The sequence below is a fragment of the Hemiscyllium ocellatum genome, chromosome 43 (assembly GCF_020745735.1).
Source record: "Hemiscyllium ocellatum isolate sHemOce1 chromosome 43, sHemOce1.pat.X.cur, whole genome shotgun sequence".
Classification (NCBI taxonomy): Eukaryota; Metazoa; Chordata; class Chondrichthyes; order Orectolobiformes; family Hemiscylliidae; genus Hemiscyllium; species Hemiscyllium ocellatum.
In genome coordinates, this window is record NC_083443.1 from 17,188,012 (window position 1) to 17,204,507 (window position 16,496).

Genomic DNA, 16,496 nt, shown 5'->3' on the forward strand with positions numbered 1-16,496 from the left:
TTCCCAATCTATAACTAATTTAAATAATAGCCTACCATTTGTTTTTTTTTCCCACTAACATGGACAAGTATCCACATTATATTGTATCTATAATGTACTTACCCACTTATTCAACATTACTAAAATCACCCAAAGGATTAGTATGTACATCTCAGCAAAAGTGTAAAAGCTGGGTCCAAGCTCAGATTCCCCTTAGTGCACCATTTATTTCTGCCTGCCATTCTGAAAATGACTAATTTATTCTTACACGTCTTCATATCTAACAATCAATTCTCATTCCATGCCAGTATATTACCATCAGACCCATGTAGTTTGATTAGATTAGACTAGTTACAGTGTGGAAACAGGCCCTTTGGCGCAACAAGTCCACACCGACCCTCCGAAGAGCAACCCACCCAGACCCATTCCTCTACATTTACCCCTTCACCTAACACTACGGGCAATTTAGCACAGCCAATCCACCCTAAACCTGCACATTTTCTGGTCTGTGGGAGGAAACCAGAGGTTTCCTACACAGACACAGGGAGAATGTGCAAACTCCACAGACTGTTGCCTGAGATGGGAATTGAACCTAGGTCCCTGGCACTGTGAGGCAGCAGTGCTAACCATTGTGCCACCGTGCTGCCCACTAGTCAAATTCTGTCATTGGTAAGGTTCCAGTAGCAGTGTTAATGTTGCTTCTGATTTTCTCCCTGGTGCTGTCCGGTAACATGGCTTTTAATATACTCTTGCATCACCCCATGGATTGACCTGTCTGACATATAACCATGTCATGCCTCCTTTGTGCTGTGAGATTTTGCACAGTAATCTCTTGTGAAACTCTCAAAAGCTTTCTAAAAATTCAAATACACCACACCCACTGGTTTTCTATCATATCCGAAAGCTTTCAATAGGAATGATTTCTTTTCATGTTCTATTATCATGTCCTCTTAATGGACTCCAGCATTTTCCCTACACCAATTTTCAGCAAAGCTGTCTGCTGTTTCCGATTTTCTCCTTCCCACCTTTCTTTAAAAGAAAAAGGTGGGATTACGCTTACCAGCCAACAATCTGTCAGAACTGTTCTAGAATCCACAAAACTTTACAAGAAGCATTCATTTTCATATTTACTTATTGGCCAGTTCCTTTAGTTCCTTGGGGTGTAGAGTATAAGGTCATGCACCACAGTATTATTGCGAATGTGATTTGCTCTGTCTAAAAAGTCATCCCTTCAAATAAACTTTACGTCAACCAGTCACATCCTTAGATGGTTTGGTACTAAACCTTATTTGAAGGTATTCCTATATAGTGCTTTGGAACGTACTGCTATGCTTGAACATACAGATATATAATTGCAAGGGAAACTGCGGTCCACTAAGTTGATGTATAAAGGGGATAGTCTCTTCTATAGCACTTGAGAACAGCAATTGAAAAGAATTTCAACTAAAATGTTTGTGCAGTGTACCCTTGATAGACAACATGATATTTGTATCAGTTTTCTAATGAACAGTTTAGATGCTGAATACCATTTAGGAATGGTTGCAGAGTGAAGGAATTTGGACATGATTGGAGTCACCAAGATATGAATGGACAAGCAATTGAGCAGAAATCACTTTATGCTTTTTATGTAATGGATGGCAATGATGGACACAATCATCCAAATTGATTCACAAAACGATGGTTAACTGATGGTTAAACCAAATGATATTGTGGTCAACATCGCATTTTAAGAGTTGGAGACAGTGAGGAATCCTAAGCGACCAGCAGTCTTTTTTCATTGCTCAACAGCAGACGACGTTGAAATATCCCTGGGCTGTTTGTGAAAACACGTCATGTATTATTGGGAATCCTGACAGCTGCAACTTTGCAATAAATACAATTTCAGACTGAACCTCAAACACAACCTGCAGAAAGTCTTGCGTCCTACCTGTTATGTGTCGTAAGGTTTTCTGTGCAGTTATTACTGATGTGTTCCTGATGCTTGTAGGTGCATGTTCACTGGGCTCCACAGCTGTCTCTCTATCTCACCCTCTATTAACCCCATCTTTTCACCACCCACCTTTGGCTGAATACAATTCTCCAAAATGCCTTATGACCTAAAAGCCTATAGTAAAACAGCTATATATGTTGTTGCTATAAAGGATCACCTCAAATCAATGGCACTAGCGTATGTGTCACAGGAAGCTGTGATCTATTGTGAAGTTGTGAAACATTGCTACAAGTTGTTGTGCCACTGCAGAATATTCTATCTTGAGAACAACTGTCAGCTAATCTCAGTTTAGGCAAGGGGATTTAGAATTTTTGGAGAATTTCATCTACCTGACATCAATGGCTATGCACTTGTCAAAAACCCAGTCAAGCTGCCTGAGATTATTATAAACAGAATTTTCAACGATCAAACTGCCTTCCCTGGTTTTACAATTTGACCAGGATTTGAATCCCAGTGAATTTATTTTTGCCAATTCCAAGTATAGTCGTGTCAAACAATTTAGTGAAGTCAGTGAGATCCCTGACAAGACAATGATTCATTCTTAGAAAAAAACCTCCCTTCATTTTGCAACATAAGCATAAGTCACAGTTTGGCTGTACTTTGAACAACTCCAGCCAATGCAATTAAGCTTCCCTTTATACTTGTTGTAAGCTTCAGCAAATATCTACACCAAATGGCATCTTTTAAAGATGTTCCCCCATTATTGGAAACCAAAGAAGACATCGTTGGGCCACTGCCAATGAGAAGTAAGGACAATGTGCTTAGTGCAAATGTCAGTGGTATCTTGAACTCATTACGCGTTGATTTAAACAGACCCCATGGTGCGTTTGCTATTAACCACCCTCCCCACCCTATGTTTACTGTCAAATCACATTACAGACTATCTTTAGCAGTGCTGAGTTAAGCAAGTGGCTGTGAAAACAGTGAGAAGCTGAGTGTGCAGAAACATGCGTCAACAAGAGATGTGCTGCAGACACGAATAGCCACCTGCCGAGAGCACAGAACTCTTCGTTGTTCACCTGTCACTCAAAGCGATGCTTAATTCCTACAATCATTTCCTGGAGAAATTCATAATCTGCAAGTCCACAACAACATTTACTCAAATTCACAGTGAACTTTCATGCTCGAGATTATTACATTAATCTAGACTCAATTAGGTTCCAAGTTTCCTGAGGTAAAAGGCCAGTAATTCAACTTCCATCACTTCTTTCATCCAAAGCAGACCAAGGCAGATGTTCATAACTTGGCTCCATTCACCCATTCAGTGCATTGATTCTCAGGCCTTGGAGCAAGGATGCCTGTCTTGAAGAAGTTTTCCTCCTCTCTCTACAAGAATCTCAGGGAGTCCCTCTCCCACTGCACTCCATGCTTCAGTCTCTCTGCCTTTATTCCTGATGAAGGGCTTTTGCCCAAAACGTCGATTTCGCTGCTTGTTGGATGCTGTCTGAACTGCTGTGCTCTTCCAGCACCACTGATCCAGAGATGGTCTGTTCTTGTCAAGCAAGAGCTAGAAAAAATGCCTGAGGCCAAGTGGAACAAGTGACTGCACCATTAATTGGGGTTAACTGTGTGAGAATATCACTGGGGAGGAGGGTTGGTGAAGAGGGTTCTTGTGTGGCAGTGGTGGGAGGCCTGGGTTCAAGTCCCTCCTGCTCCAGAGTTGTTGTCATAACCAGCGTTCCCCATTAATTTCCTTTCTGGCTGCGTACATCTCAATAGGTTGCAGTCAACATCACGTTTGGCCAGCTAACACCAATCACCAGGCCTGGAACCTGGTCATACTATCGCTGAATAGATCAATCAAAATATCTTTATGAATGGGGAAGAGTGATGTTGGAATTGGTTGTGTGTGGGTTGGAATAAACCTCTGACCAGAAAAATCTACTCTTGGACTTTATCTTGTGGCATGACAACAGATTGAAACCCGAAGTTAATGTGGATAGTTTTAACTCGTAATTCCAAAATGTGCTTTGCAAATTAAGTGAGAAAGCAAACACTCCAGAGAATGCAATGTTAAGAGAACTTCAAACAACAGTCCTTCAAAGGGGAAAGAGGCAAATCAAAATTGACTAGACTGTCACCTCTTATGACTACAAGTGGTTGTCAATCCCCTTCACAACAATAAGTCACCTCCTGAGCAAATGGAAATGGCAAAAGACAAAGGTTTTTTAAAAAAAATGTCAGTTACAACTCCTCAGGAGTGTGCAAGTGGAACTGAACTTCCTCATGTTTACCTGCCTGGGTTTATGTATTAGCACACTGTGAAGGTCACAAAGTATCCTCTAGTTACACTATGCTAAAATTTAAGGTAAAGGAAATTCTGTCTCACTCCAAGTGCTATAAACCAGATAAAGGGAGAAGGGGACAAAAGAACATTCTCATCTTGAATGCTGGAATTCAATTGCAGTCAAAAGGCATCAAAAACACAAAATCTCAATGGATGTGCAAAACTAAGGGTAATGAAACTGATTACAACTACAACATCAATGCTACCTGTAATCTTTACTGTAGTAGCCGTATTCACACTTTGAACAATTCAGCTACCAATCTGATTTGTACATCTTTTCAAAAAGATGACTTTTCGTCTCTAATATTTCTCAGATTTAGCAAGCAATAAAATCAATTTTACCTCAAGGAACTTAGTTCAATTGGCTTCTTTTAAAACATAAATTAATTTGGATCTGTAGAGAAGGGACTATTTTTAAGTTATAACCAACTGAGCAAGTGAGTGAAAGAGAAAGGGGAACCAATTAATTCATCTCCTCTTGGGAGCTAAACAGTTCAGGGTAGGATATTTCTGATGAAGGGCTTGTGCCTGAAACATCGGCTCTCCTGCTCCTCAGATGCTGCCTGACCTGCTGTGCTTTTCCAGCACAATCCATTTCAAGTTTGAGGTAGGTTGCTTGACATTTTACTGAATCGGGGAACCTCACTGGAAGTTTGACCAGAAGCAATGGGGGCTTGTGCCATGACTTGAATCCACAGATGGAAACAAACAAATTAGAGAATAGTCACTTTGAAACCAATTTTTAAAAGGGAGGAATTGCAAAGGCTTTCCAGAATTTGTATTGTTACACTATAGAAACATCTTCATTCGATACCAGCATATTCCTAAGCGAATTATGAGAAATATTAAATTTGAGGGTTTAAGTATTTCTTGCCTCAAAGAGTTAGCAGAATTACTGAGGTTTTTGGGATTAGAGTTTGGCCTAAAAAAAACCAGAAAACTTCTAAAAACGTGTATAAACTGAAATTAATGGAATTGAGAGAGTACTGGTGAAGTGATTAAAATTGGAACAGCGCAAATTTGAAGTGTGAGAAAGGGAAAGCATAAAAACAAGACAAAGAAAACAGAGTGCAGAGCAAGGAGAAAGATTTTCAGAAAAAGACGCATGAAAAGGACCGCTCGAACAGCGAAGCAAAAATCCAATATGACACCATTAAGTTCAGACTTGAAGGTGGAGGCAATTCAATTTGCTCATTCAATTCCTAGATTTGAGGAGGTAGAAGGAGAAACTTTCTTTATCTCTTTTTAAGCTCAGGTGGCCCAGCAGTTCAAGTGGCTGGATCAACATTAGTCTTCATTACTGCACTGGAAACCTTTGTGGAAAGCTCACAAAAGGTCTTCTTTACCCGACGATAATGCCATAGGTGGCACAAAAAGACCATTTTAAGTGCATGTTGCCGCAGACATGCTGTCAAAATTTCAGATGTACCTGGAAGTTGAAAGGCTTAAGCAGCTAGCTTTTGGCATGTGGGTATGGATACTTAAAACAGAGCCAACTTAGGAAAAGAAATTCAGTGGAACAACTCTCCTTGAGGAGATCATAAACACCATCACACATCCAATAAGAACACACCTCAAGGAACAGAGAGTGACTGGGGCTAGGTGGGCAGCCACTGGCTGATGACCGAGAGCTGATCTATAAACCTCTGTTCTTGAAGAAACCCTCCCCTAGTCACCTCCAAACAACTGGAAAAGGCTAGAGGTACAGCAACCGAGGGATAGGAAGGGAGACACCAGGGTCCCTGCACAGGACAGAAAGACTGGCTCTGAAATGGAAAGGGAGGGAGAGAAGCTGTGCAGGAGGTGGAGGAGAGGGGGTGTGATTAGGCCAACTGCTAGAAGCTACGGGAACAACCAGTGGGATTTATTGGGGGCACATGCACACACCTCATGTTGAAAATACAGTCAGAGCAGAACAGGCTTGCTGATAGCTCTGTCTGAGGCTGTATAATCCTTGTGAAAGGCACACCAGAAAGTGGGGACGAGATTAAACAAAACCCTGCAAGTCTGAATGTAGAGTGGCCACATTTACCCACAGTGAGGCAAGCAACTTGTAGCAATATGGAGGGACACTGGGGCCAAACCCTACAGCTTGGAACCTGTATGACTTTCCAATCAGAATGCAGCCAGTACTGAGGCACTGTGAAGAGAGAGTGAAGGATGCAACAAATGGCCTGGAGGGAAATCAAAGATCATAGCACCCTCACTGCTCTCTGAGAAACCTGTTGAGATCAGCGGAGGTGGAACTGCTGCAGTAGAAAGTATGCGGCATTTTCCATGACTTGGCCAGTGAGGCTGAGATGACCAACAGAACACCCTCCAACCTGGTTACCTGAAACCTTGCCAGGGGCTCTAGAAGACCTCAAGGAGATAACAAATCAAACTTTCTTAGAAGAAGCTGAAAAAGCTGAGCTACTGTTTAAAGCCACTAGCTCAGATAGCAGCAGAAGCAGAACAGTCCCTGTATTAAAAATATTGTTCTGAGGAGTAAGTGGAGAGTCGCTGACAGACTTGCAAAGAGAGGAGTAGACAGCGAGACAGAGTGGGTGAGTGATGCCAAGGTACTGGAGAGGTATCCTTCAATGGTTGGGCATGCAAAACCCAGGCTTGCACCAGCCAGTGTTCATACTGGCCACAGCCCCAAGAGGTTGTTGTAAGGTTTTCTGCAGAAACTGCCAGGTTGGTGGCAAAAAGCCCACACACCACAAGAGGAACTGCACCTGAATCCTGTGCCAGCTCTTGTAAACCATTCATCAAAACAGAAAGGTGGTAGTGGTTGACCCCTGCCCAAAAGAAAAGTTGGGGTGGGGTGGGGGATCTTAGCAGAGTTCCCTCATTTTCTTTTTCCCTCCAAGGGCCATGTGTGGAACTGACATTTGGAACCTCAGAGCAAGTCATAGACTCAGAGATGTACAGCACAGAAACAGACTCTTCAGTCCAACTCATCCATGCCGACCAGATATCCTAACCTAATCTAGTCACATTTGCCAGCACTTGGCCCATATCCCTCTAAACCCTTCCTATTTATATACATATCTAGATGCCTTTTAAGTGCCACTTCCTCTGGCAGGTCATTCCACCCTCTGCGTGAAAAAGTTGCTCCTTAGGTCTCTTTTATATCTTTCCCCTCTCACCCTAAACCTATGCCCTGTAATTCTGGACTCCCCCACCCCAGGGAGTCCATTTATCCTATCCATGCCCCTCACGATTTTATAAACCTCCATAAGGTCACTCCTCAGCCTCCGACGCTCCAGGGAAAACAGCCCCAGTCTATTCAGCCTCTCCCTATAGCTCAAATCCTCCAACCCTAGCAACATCTTTGTAAATCGTTTTTGAACCCTCTCAAGTTTCACAACATCCTTCCAATAGGAGGGAGACCAGAATTGCACACAATATTCCAAAAGTGGTCTAACCAATGTGCTGTACAGCCACAACATGACCTCCCAACTCCTATATTTAATGCTTTGACCAATGAAAGAAAGCACACCAACGCCTTCTTCACTATTCTACGGCACACTCAGAGGGAATGCTGACTACCAGTATCTCCTCGACATCATGAGCATGGCTAGCTGCTTTCCATGGGCTATTCGTCTGAGAACCATATTCCTCACCCTCACCATAGTCCTCTTGGGCAGATCCAATCAGACCAGGGTTCAGATTCCATGTCCAAGATATTACAGGAAGTCATGGACAGCCTGGGCATGATCCAGCAGAAATCTTTAATGTGTCATCCATAGCACAGGAAGCATTAGATTAGTACCACCAGACCCTACAATGATCAGGGCACACTGCCATGGTAACACCCCTGACTGGGGTAAAGGACTAGATTTTCTTCTGTAATAAAAAGAAAACCAAAGGACTGTGGATCCTGGAAATCTGAAACACAAACAGAAATTGCTGGAGAAACTCGGCAGCATCAGAGTTAATGCTTCTAGTCTAGTTACCCTTCTTCAGGCTTCTGGACTTTCTTCTGTTTGGCAACAGAACTCACGGAGCTGGAAGTATTAACCCTCTCCACAGATGGTGCCAGATCTACCAAGTATTTTAGCTTTATTTCACCGGAGTGAATCAAAGGTGAAAATGAGGACAGATTAGATATGTTAAACCTGTACTCTTTTGGTGCCAACAATCAAAGGGTGCATCCAAATTGATGCATTTGGATTCGACCAGAGTAGATCGAGAGAAAAAAAAATTCCTCTGAAGAGGCAGTCCGAAACAAAACAGGCACAACCTTCCAACTCTTGCTGGGGATAATGTCACAAAGTTTTGCTAACAAACAAAACTCTTTGACTCTCTCCCTCAAAAATGACTGGAATGTAATTTCATATTTGAGACTTATAGAGTTTTATTTGCTTAAAGTATTAAAGTTATGGAATTGAAAAAAATAGTTGGAGTAAGGTGTAAATCAGTAATTTTCTCACTGAATAACAGAATAATCTTCCCCAGCTCCTGTTCAGTCCAGGATACTGAGCACCTGAGTAACACCGGGATTCAGATCAAAGGCATTTATATCAATAAACCTCAATACTGTTGCATTTCTTTCTGAAATCATTAAACAATTTGTGATTTTACTCACAGCCAGTTACCTTCCTATGGAGTTGCTCCTAGCAGAAGAACATAGTGGGTCTTTTGCTCTCTTCTGCATCTTTGCTCACATAGAACCCTTGCAGTTCACAGACAGAATAGCCTTTGGATTCATCATGATCTGGATTTTAAATGCTGTCAGAGAGCCCAGTTGATCACTACTAGCAGACAGCTGGGCATTAACACACTGACACACACACGCGCACCATATGCACTAAAATTATAAGGCATCGCAAATATTTTAATGAACGGTTATTCCAGATAATTCCCAGATAATTCCAGCAAACAATTTTGTTTAACTTTATCATTAACTGAAAACAAAGATATTTGGGTGTGGGACAATAGCTGTTGAGCTAACTTTGGAACATTCTGCTCATAAAGTCATAAAGTTTTACAGCATGGATACAGACCCTTTGGCCCAACCAGTCCATGCAGACCTTAATGCCAAACTAAACTAGTCCCACATGTCTGGCTCATATCTCTCCAAACCTTTCCTCCTCATGTACTTAGATTAGATTAGATTACTTACAGTGTGAAAACAGGCCCTTCGGCCCAACAAGTCCACACCGACCCGCCAAAGCGCAACCCACCCATACCCCTACATTTACTCCTTACCTAACACTACGGGCAATTTAGCATGGCCAATTCACCTGACCCGCACATCTTTGGGCTGTGGGAGGAAACCCACGCAGACATGGGGAGAATGTGCAAACTCCACACAGTCTGTCGCCTGAGTCGGGAATTGAACCTGGGTCTCAGGCGCTGTGAGGCAGCAGTGCTAACCACTGTGCCACCATGCCGCCCACTGTGCTGCCCACTTATTCAAAAGTCTTCTAAATATTGTAATTGTACCTGCATCCACCACTTCATCTGAAAGTTCATTCCACACACGAATCACCCTCTGTGTAAAATATTTACTCCTCGTGTCATTTTAAATCTCTCTCTCTTCACCCTAAAAATGTGCCTCCAAGTCTTGAAATCCCCCATCCTAGGGGAAAAGACAATTACCATTAACTCTATCTATACCCTTCATTATTTTATATTGTTAAGGTCGCCTCTCAATTTCCTACGCTTCAGTGAAAAAAGTCCCAGCCTATCCAGTCTTTCTTTATAACTCCAACCTTCCAAACCCAGCAATATCTTGGTGAACCTTCTCCAGCTTAATAGTACCCTCCCTATAACTCGACAACCAGAACTGGGCACAGTACTCCAGAAGAGGTCTCACCAATGTCCTATACAACCTCAACATGATTTCCCAACTCGTATACTCAAAAGACTGAGCAATAAAGGCAAGAGCCCAAATGCCTTTTGCCCCACATGTGCTTCCTTTGCAATGTTGCATGGCTTGTAGAACTCTCTCACCTCAATGCTGTACTGTTGTGCAGAACTCTGCACAGTTACAATCCCCACCCTCCCACTGATAAAACTTGCACCATCTACATTGTCCTCAAAAGTAGAGTCCAAAATAAATAGCATTGCTGCAAGCAAGTACATCATGTGTTGGCACGGACACGGTTTGTTTCATTCTTCATGGTTTGCTCCTTTTAAACTGAGTCAAACATCAAGTAACTGGAAAGTCTCAAAGCCACTTTGCTTGTAAGTAATACAGGCAAATGTAGGGCCTCTCATACCCATTCTGCTGGGGAAGATACCAAATACATTGCATGTGAGCATGAAAGTTATCTATCAGTGCATGAAAGTGGTCATCTAATGTTACCTGACTCACCCTAAGATCCTAATCCTTGGAGATCTTCTAAAAGAGTCTTGCAAGCATCTCAAGTGTGTGCTGGCTGCAGTATAACTCCCATTTACTGTGAAACAAAGCTCTCCAGACACTTTGAATGGCTTGCTCTGCCTTTTGAAGAGACCAGCTTTAGGCTTTCCTGGGTGTTTTGCAACATGCAGATAAAAGTGCTCCACTTTTATAACTAGACAGGGTGCAGGTTGGGAGGAAACAAATTTGGGGCATTCAGATTTATCCAGCAACTTCCATTGTCAATAGTGGAGGGAGGGATCATAGAACCCCTACATTGCAGGTGCAGACTACTCAGCCCATTGAGTCCATGCTGACCCTCTGATGTGCATCCCACCCAGATTCACCCCATCCCTGTAATACTGCATTTCCCTTGGCTGATTTACCTAGCATGCACATCCCTGGACGCGACAGGGCAATTTAGCATGGCCAATCCAATTAACCTGCACACCTTGGATTGCGGGAGGAAAGGGCATTCAAAAAGCGTGGCTCCGAAAAGGCACAGCAGGTCAGGCAGCATCCAAGGAGCAGGACGTTAGATGTTTTGGGCTTAAGTCCTTCATCAGGAATGTCCAGAGCAAACCCACAGACATGGGGAAAATGCGGAAACTCCATACAGAGAGTCACCTGAGGATGGAATTGAATCCAGGTCCCTGGTGCTGTGAAGCAGCAGTGCTAACCACTGAGCCACCATGCCACCCGAAAGTGCTGTAGATTAGATGATTAGATGATTAGATTCCCTACAGTGTGCAAACAGGCCCTACGGCCCAACAAGTCCACACCAAAGAGCAACCCACCTAGACCTATTCCCTGACGAATGCACCTAACACTTATGGGCAATTTAGCATGGCCAATTCACCTAACCTGCACATCTTTGGACTGTGGGAGGAAACTGGAGTACCCGGAGGAAACTCACGCAGACACGGGAGAAGGTGCAAACTCCACACAGACATTAAAAAGTTACCACTGCAATATTTTGTTTAGAATTAAAAATCTAAATAGCAAAACATTTAACAAGTGCAGGGCATCACAGAAACCAGGAACTCTTCAAAATTGTGTGAATATTTGAAGGGGACAAATTGTAGGGCTTTGGGTAAAGGGAACAATGCTTTTACAGACATCTGCCGATAACAGATAGCTTTGCAGTATCCTTGAATACAGGTGAGGTCCTGGAGGACTGGAAAATTGCTAATGTTGTCCCGTGGTTTAAGAAGAGTAGCAGGGATGATCCATGCAATTATAGGCTAGTGAACCTGACATCAGTGGTAGGGGAAGATACTTACATTTGGAAGAAAATTGGCTTCTCAGTGATAGGCAACATGGTTTTGTGCAGGGAAGGTCATGTCTTACCAACTTAATAGAATTCTTTGAGGAAGTGACAAAGTTGATTGATGAGGGAAGGGTTGTCGATGTCAGAGACATGGACTTTAGTAAGGCACTTGATAAGATTCCCCATGGTAGGCTGATGGAGAAAATGTGGTCGCATGGGATCCAGGGTGTACTAGTGAGAATACATAGAGAACTGGCTGGGCAGCAGGAGACAGAGAGTAGAAGTGGAAGGGAGTTTCTCAAAATGGAGAACTGTGACCAGGTTTTGCATAGGGATCTATGTTGGAACCACTGTTGTTAATGATATTATATAAATGATCTGGAGGAAGGTATAGATGGTCTAATTAGCAAGTTTGCAGATGACACTAAGGTTGGTGGAGTTGCAGATAGTGAAGGGGACTGTTAGAAAATGCAGCAGAATATAGATAGATCGGAGAGTTGGGCAGAGAAATGGCAGATGGAGTTCAATCTGGGCAAATGTAAGGCGATGCATTTTGGAAGACCCAATTCAAGAGCGAACTATACGGTAAACAAAAAAAGCCCCAGGGAAAATTGATGTACAGAGAGATCTGGGTGTTCAGGTCCATTATACCCTGAAGGTGGCAATGCAGGTCAATAGAGTTGTCAAGAAGGCATACGGCATGCTTTCCTTCTTCGGACAGGGTATTGACTACAGGAGTTGGCAGGTCATGTTACAGTTGTATGGGACATTGGTTCAGCTACATTTGGAATACTGCGTACAGTTCTGGTCACCACATGACCAGAAGGATGTGAATGCTTTGGAGACGGTGCAGAGGAGGTTCACCAGGGTGTTGCCTGTTTTGGAGAGCACTAGCTATGAAGAGAGGTTGAGCAGATTAGGATTATTTTCATTAGAAAGACAGATGTTGAGGGTGGCCCTGACTGATGTCTACAAAATCATGAGAGGTATAGACAGGGTGGATAGCAAGTAGCTTTTTTCCCCAGAGTGGGGGACTCAATTACTTGGGGTCATGAGTTCAAGTTGAAAGAGGAAATGTTTAAGTGAGATATGCATGGGGTGGTGAGTGCCTGGAACATGTTGCCAGCAAAGGTGGTAGAGGTGGGCATGATAGCATCATTTAAGATGTATCTAGACAGATATATGAATGGGGAAGGAGCAGAGGAATACAGATCCTTAGAAAATAGGTGACAGGTTTAGATAGAGGATCGATGCAGGGTTGGAGGGCCTTAGGGTCTGTTCCCGTGCTGTAATTTTCTTTGTTCTTAAAGAACCAAATGGGCCAAAAGTACTGTTTTGTTTCATTCGATCATGTGGGAAATTGTGAACATTTGAAATGCACTGCAGACCGCACAACACTCTGGGTGTACTACAGTTCAAGCTTGGTAGGTAATTTCCTTTTACAGAATCACGCTGTACCATCGAACGCAAACTGGCACAAATCAGCATAGTTTTGACTGTGTGCACTGCACAAACTCAAAGACAGAATTGTAGTGGCAGTTTACAATACTCAGCGAGGATTCCCTTAAAGCTGTAAAGTACCCAGAGAGGGTGAAAATCCAAATTTTGCATTCAAAGTGCCGCAATATACTTTCTATCTTATAGCTGGTTCTCTCTTCTTTACCACGCACCCACCGACCCCTGCCATTTCCATATGGAGAATAGGATGAGATTGCCTGTAGACACTGGGGTAATGGGTGAACAGCGCTGGGTCTGAATGATGCTAGGTTGGCATGGGAAAGTGAGAGAAAGGGAGGTGCCACCTTACTGTCTGGGACCTACAGAGGAGTGGGCATCCAACTGACCCACTCCCTATTGACAGGCCAATGAACCAACTAGGAGTAAGCAGACGAACAGATAAAGGAAGTGTTGGATAATAGCACGTACTCTGCCCAAGCTAAAACCTGTGGAAAAGGTGCATTGAGTTGATAAGAGGAAAGATGTGAATGAATGAGAGAGGGTACAGAGGGTCTTGTCTAAATCAGCTATGGTGGGCACGTAACTGTACCTGCACATTCCGAGATACTATGGGCAATCTAGCATGGCCAATCCATCTAACCTGCACATCTCTGGACAGCAGAGCATCTGGTGGAACCCCATACAGACACAGATTAGATTACTTACAGTGTGGAAACAGGCCCTTCGGCCCAACAAGTCCACACCGACCCGCCGAAGCGCAACCCACCCATACCCCTACATTTACCCCTTACCTAACACTACGGGCAATTTAGCGTGGCCAATTCACCTGACCTACACATCTTTGGGCTGTGGGAGGAAACCGGAGCACCCGGAGGAAACCCATGCAGACATGGGGAGAACGTGCAAACTCCACACAGTCAGTTGCCTGAGGCGGGAATTGAACCCGGGTCTCAGGCGCTGTGAGGCAGCAGTGCTAACCACTGTGCCACCGTGCCGCCCACAGGGAGAATGTGCAAACTCCACACAGAAGCCACCCATGAGTGAGGTCAAACCCAAGTCCCAGGTGCTGTGAGGCAGCAGTGCTAACCACTGAGCCATACAGTGCCACCTTGATCTATTTGAGGTGTACCAAGTTCTAAGGGACATGGGGGAGAAACTCTTCCTGTTAGTAGAGGGGGGCAAAGAGTACAATTAGGAAATGGTGGAGGGAGCAGATTATAAGGCAAAGGAATAGGAGAGTTAGAGGAAAACATTTCACCCACAGAATGGGGGGGGTCATCTGAAACCCACTGACTCAAAAAGGGTATTGCATGCAGGAACCTTCCAAGACAGGGAGGTAGTTGAGCTCTTGAAACGCCACAGCGAGATGGAGGAGACCGAGCGAGTCTCACCTGCTCCAGAGGTGTATAAAAACAGGTCGATTGGAATACCTAGATGCGTGATGACCAACATGGGAGCGATCGGCCTCTTGCCATAGTGTTTTAAAATAAAACTCACTCCAGGTAGAAAATTACTGCAGCGTTTTCTGAAGGAAATTCCCAAAGGACTCCAAACAGTTTCTAACTTGTGTGGCACATTGAAATGATCACAGCCTGTTTTTTTTTCTCTCTCTCTCTTCCAGTAAAAGATTTGAATATTTGGAGAGATATAAAAGGGCACTTCTTACCTATAGCCAGGAGTCCTGTCAATAGAACCACGACCCCCAGGATTTTCATGCCTTCATACGGACAAGTCGCTTAAACGAAGCAAAGCCAAGGTGTGATAATCTGGCATGTTAAATGGTGAGTCGACTCTCTCTACACACAAGCGCGCACACACATACACCAAAGCCCTACTCTTGTGCGAATGTAGGAAATGCTGACAGTCCGCCGAGCAAGTTTGGAATTCCTCGCAGTCCGCTTTTACATGGAACGAGACGGCTTGGAGTTCATTGTCAGTGCGTCTGACACAGATGGAAAGCAGATAAGAGAAGGACTCCACTGTTTTGCTGCAGCAGTTTTTGCAAAGTAACTTTCCAGTGAATGCACGCAGTGGTGGTGGGGGTGAGGGAGGGGGGAACTCCAACTAGTTGCATGCAAGTTCACTGCTCCCCTGCCTGACTGTGTAACTGTGCTCGAATGTTTAAAAGGTTTGACAGGGGGGAAGTTCCAAGGGGAGGGAATTTGGGAGTGGCTGAGGATTCGGATCTGCCTGTGTGACTAATTTCACAGGCATTTCCATTTGGAGGGAATTAACTTATATATACATTAATTATTTCATTGCGGTCCAGTGCAGTCCTATTCCTTTTGAATGTTACCCAACAGGAGGGTGAACTTGTAACTTTAAGCGAATTCAAAGCAGCAGCATTGACCGTGACCACGTTCCTGCCCCCCTCAGTGCTCTCAGCAGACCTATGGACTACATGTAACATATGGTTGTGTGTTGTTGGGAGAAGATGCTGATTTTTGCGCCTCCTGGAGTTTGAGCCTGATTTTCCTCGCGTTCTCTCTCTCTCTCTCTACACTGTTAGTGACCGTATTAATCCATTCACAGCTAAACGGAGAGCTACCGGTTTGAGGGGTGCCGGGAGGGATTAATGATCGATTTGTAGGCTGTGTTAGACTGAACTCTTCCAATTAACATTTTATCTGGACATTAATAAATGAAATCCAAACTCCTTTACATAGAACATAGAACAGTACAGCACATTTGGCCCTCGACGTTCTGCCTTCCTTTTATACTTCGATCAAACTAACCTATATACCCTTCATTGTACCATCGTCCATGTGCCTATCCAAGAGTCGCTTTAATGTCCCTAATGTATCTGACTCTATATTTTCCACTTGCTAAATATGACCTTTCCCCTACATCGGGAGGGGAAACGGGCAAATTAGATTAGATTACGAAGGGCCTGATTCCACACTGTAAGTAATCTATTCTACTTACAGTGTGGAAACAGGCCCTTCAGCCCAACAAGCCCACACCGACCCTCCAAGGAGCAACCCACCCAGGCCCATGCCCCTACATTTACCCCTTCACCTAACAGTACGGGCAATTTAGCATGGCTAATTCACCTGGCCTACACATCTTTTGATTGTGGGAGGAAACCGGGGCACTCGGAGGAAACCCACACAGACACAGGGAGAATGTGCAAACTCCACACAGAGAGTTGCCTGAGGCAGGAATTGAACCGGGT

At 43.8% G+C, this 16,496-nt stretch overlaps 1 protein-coding gene across 2 annotated transcripts in view; it reads right to left on the minus strand.

Moving 5' to 3' along the window:
• The window catches only part of vstm4a (V-set and transmembrane domain containing 4a), a 68,112-nt gene extending 52,690 nt beyond the window's left edge, over positions 1–15,422 (minus strand). For both annotated transcript variants that reach the window (XM_060854314.1, XM_060854313.1), the window contains exon 1: positions 14,988–15,422. In XM_060854314.1, coding sequence (XP_060710297.1) covers positions 14,988–15,036 — 49 coding nt within the window. In that variant the 5' untranslated portion in view covers positions 15,037–15,422. The remainder of the gene's footprint in view (positions 1–14,987) is intronic.
• Positions 15,423–16,496: the final 1,074 nt, after the last annotated feature.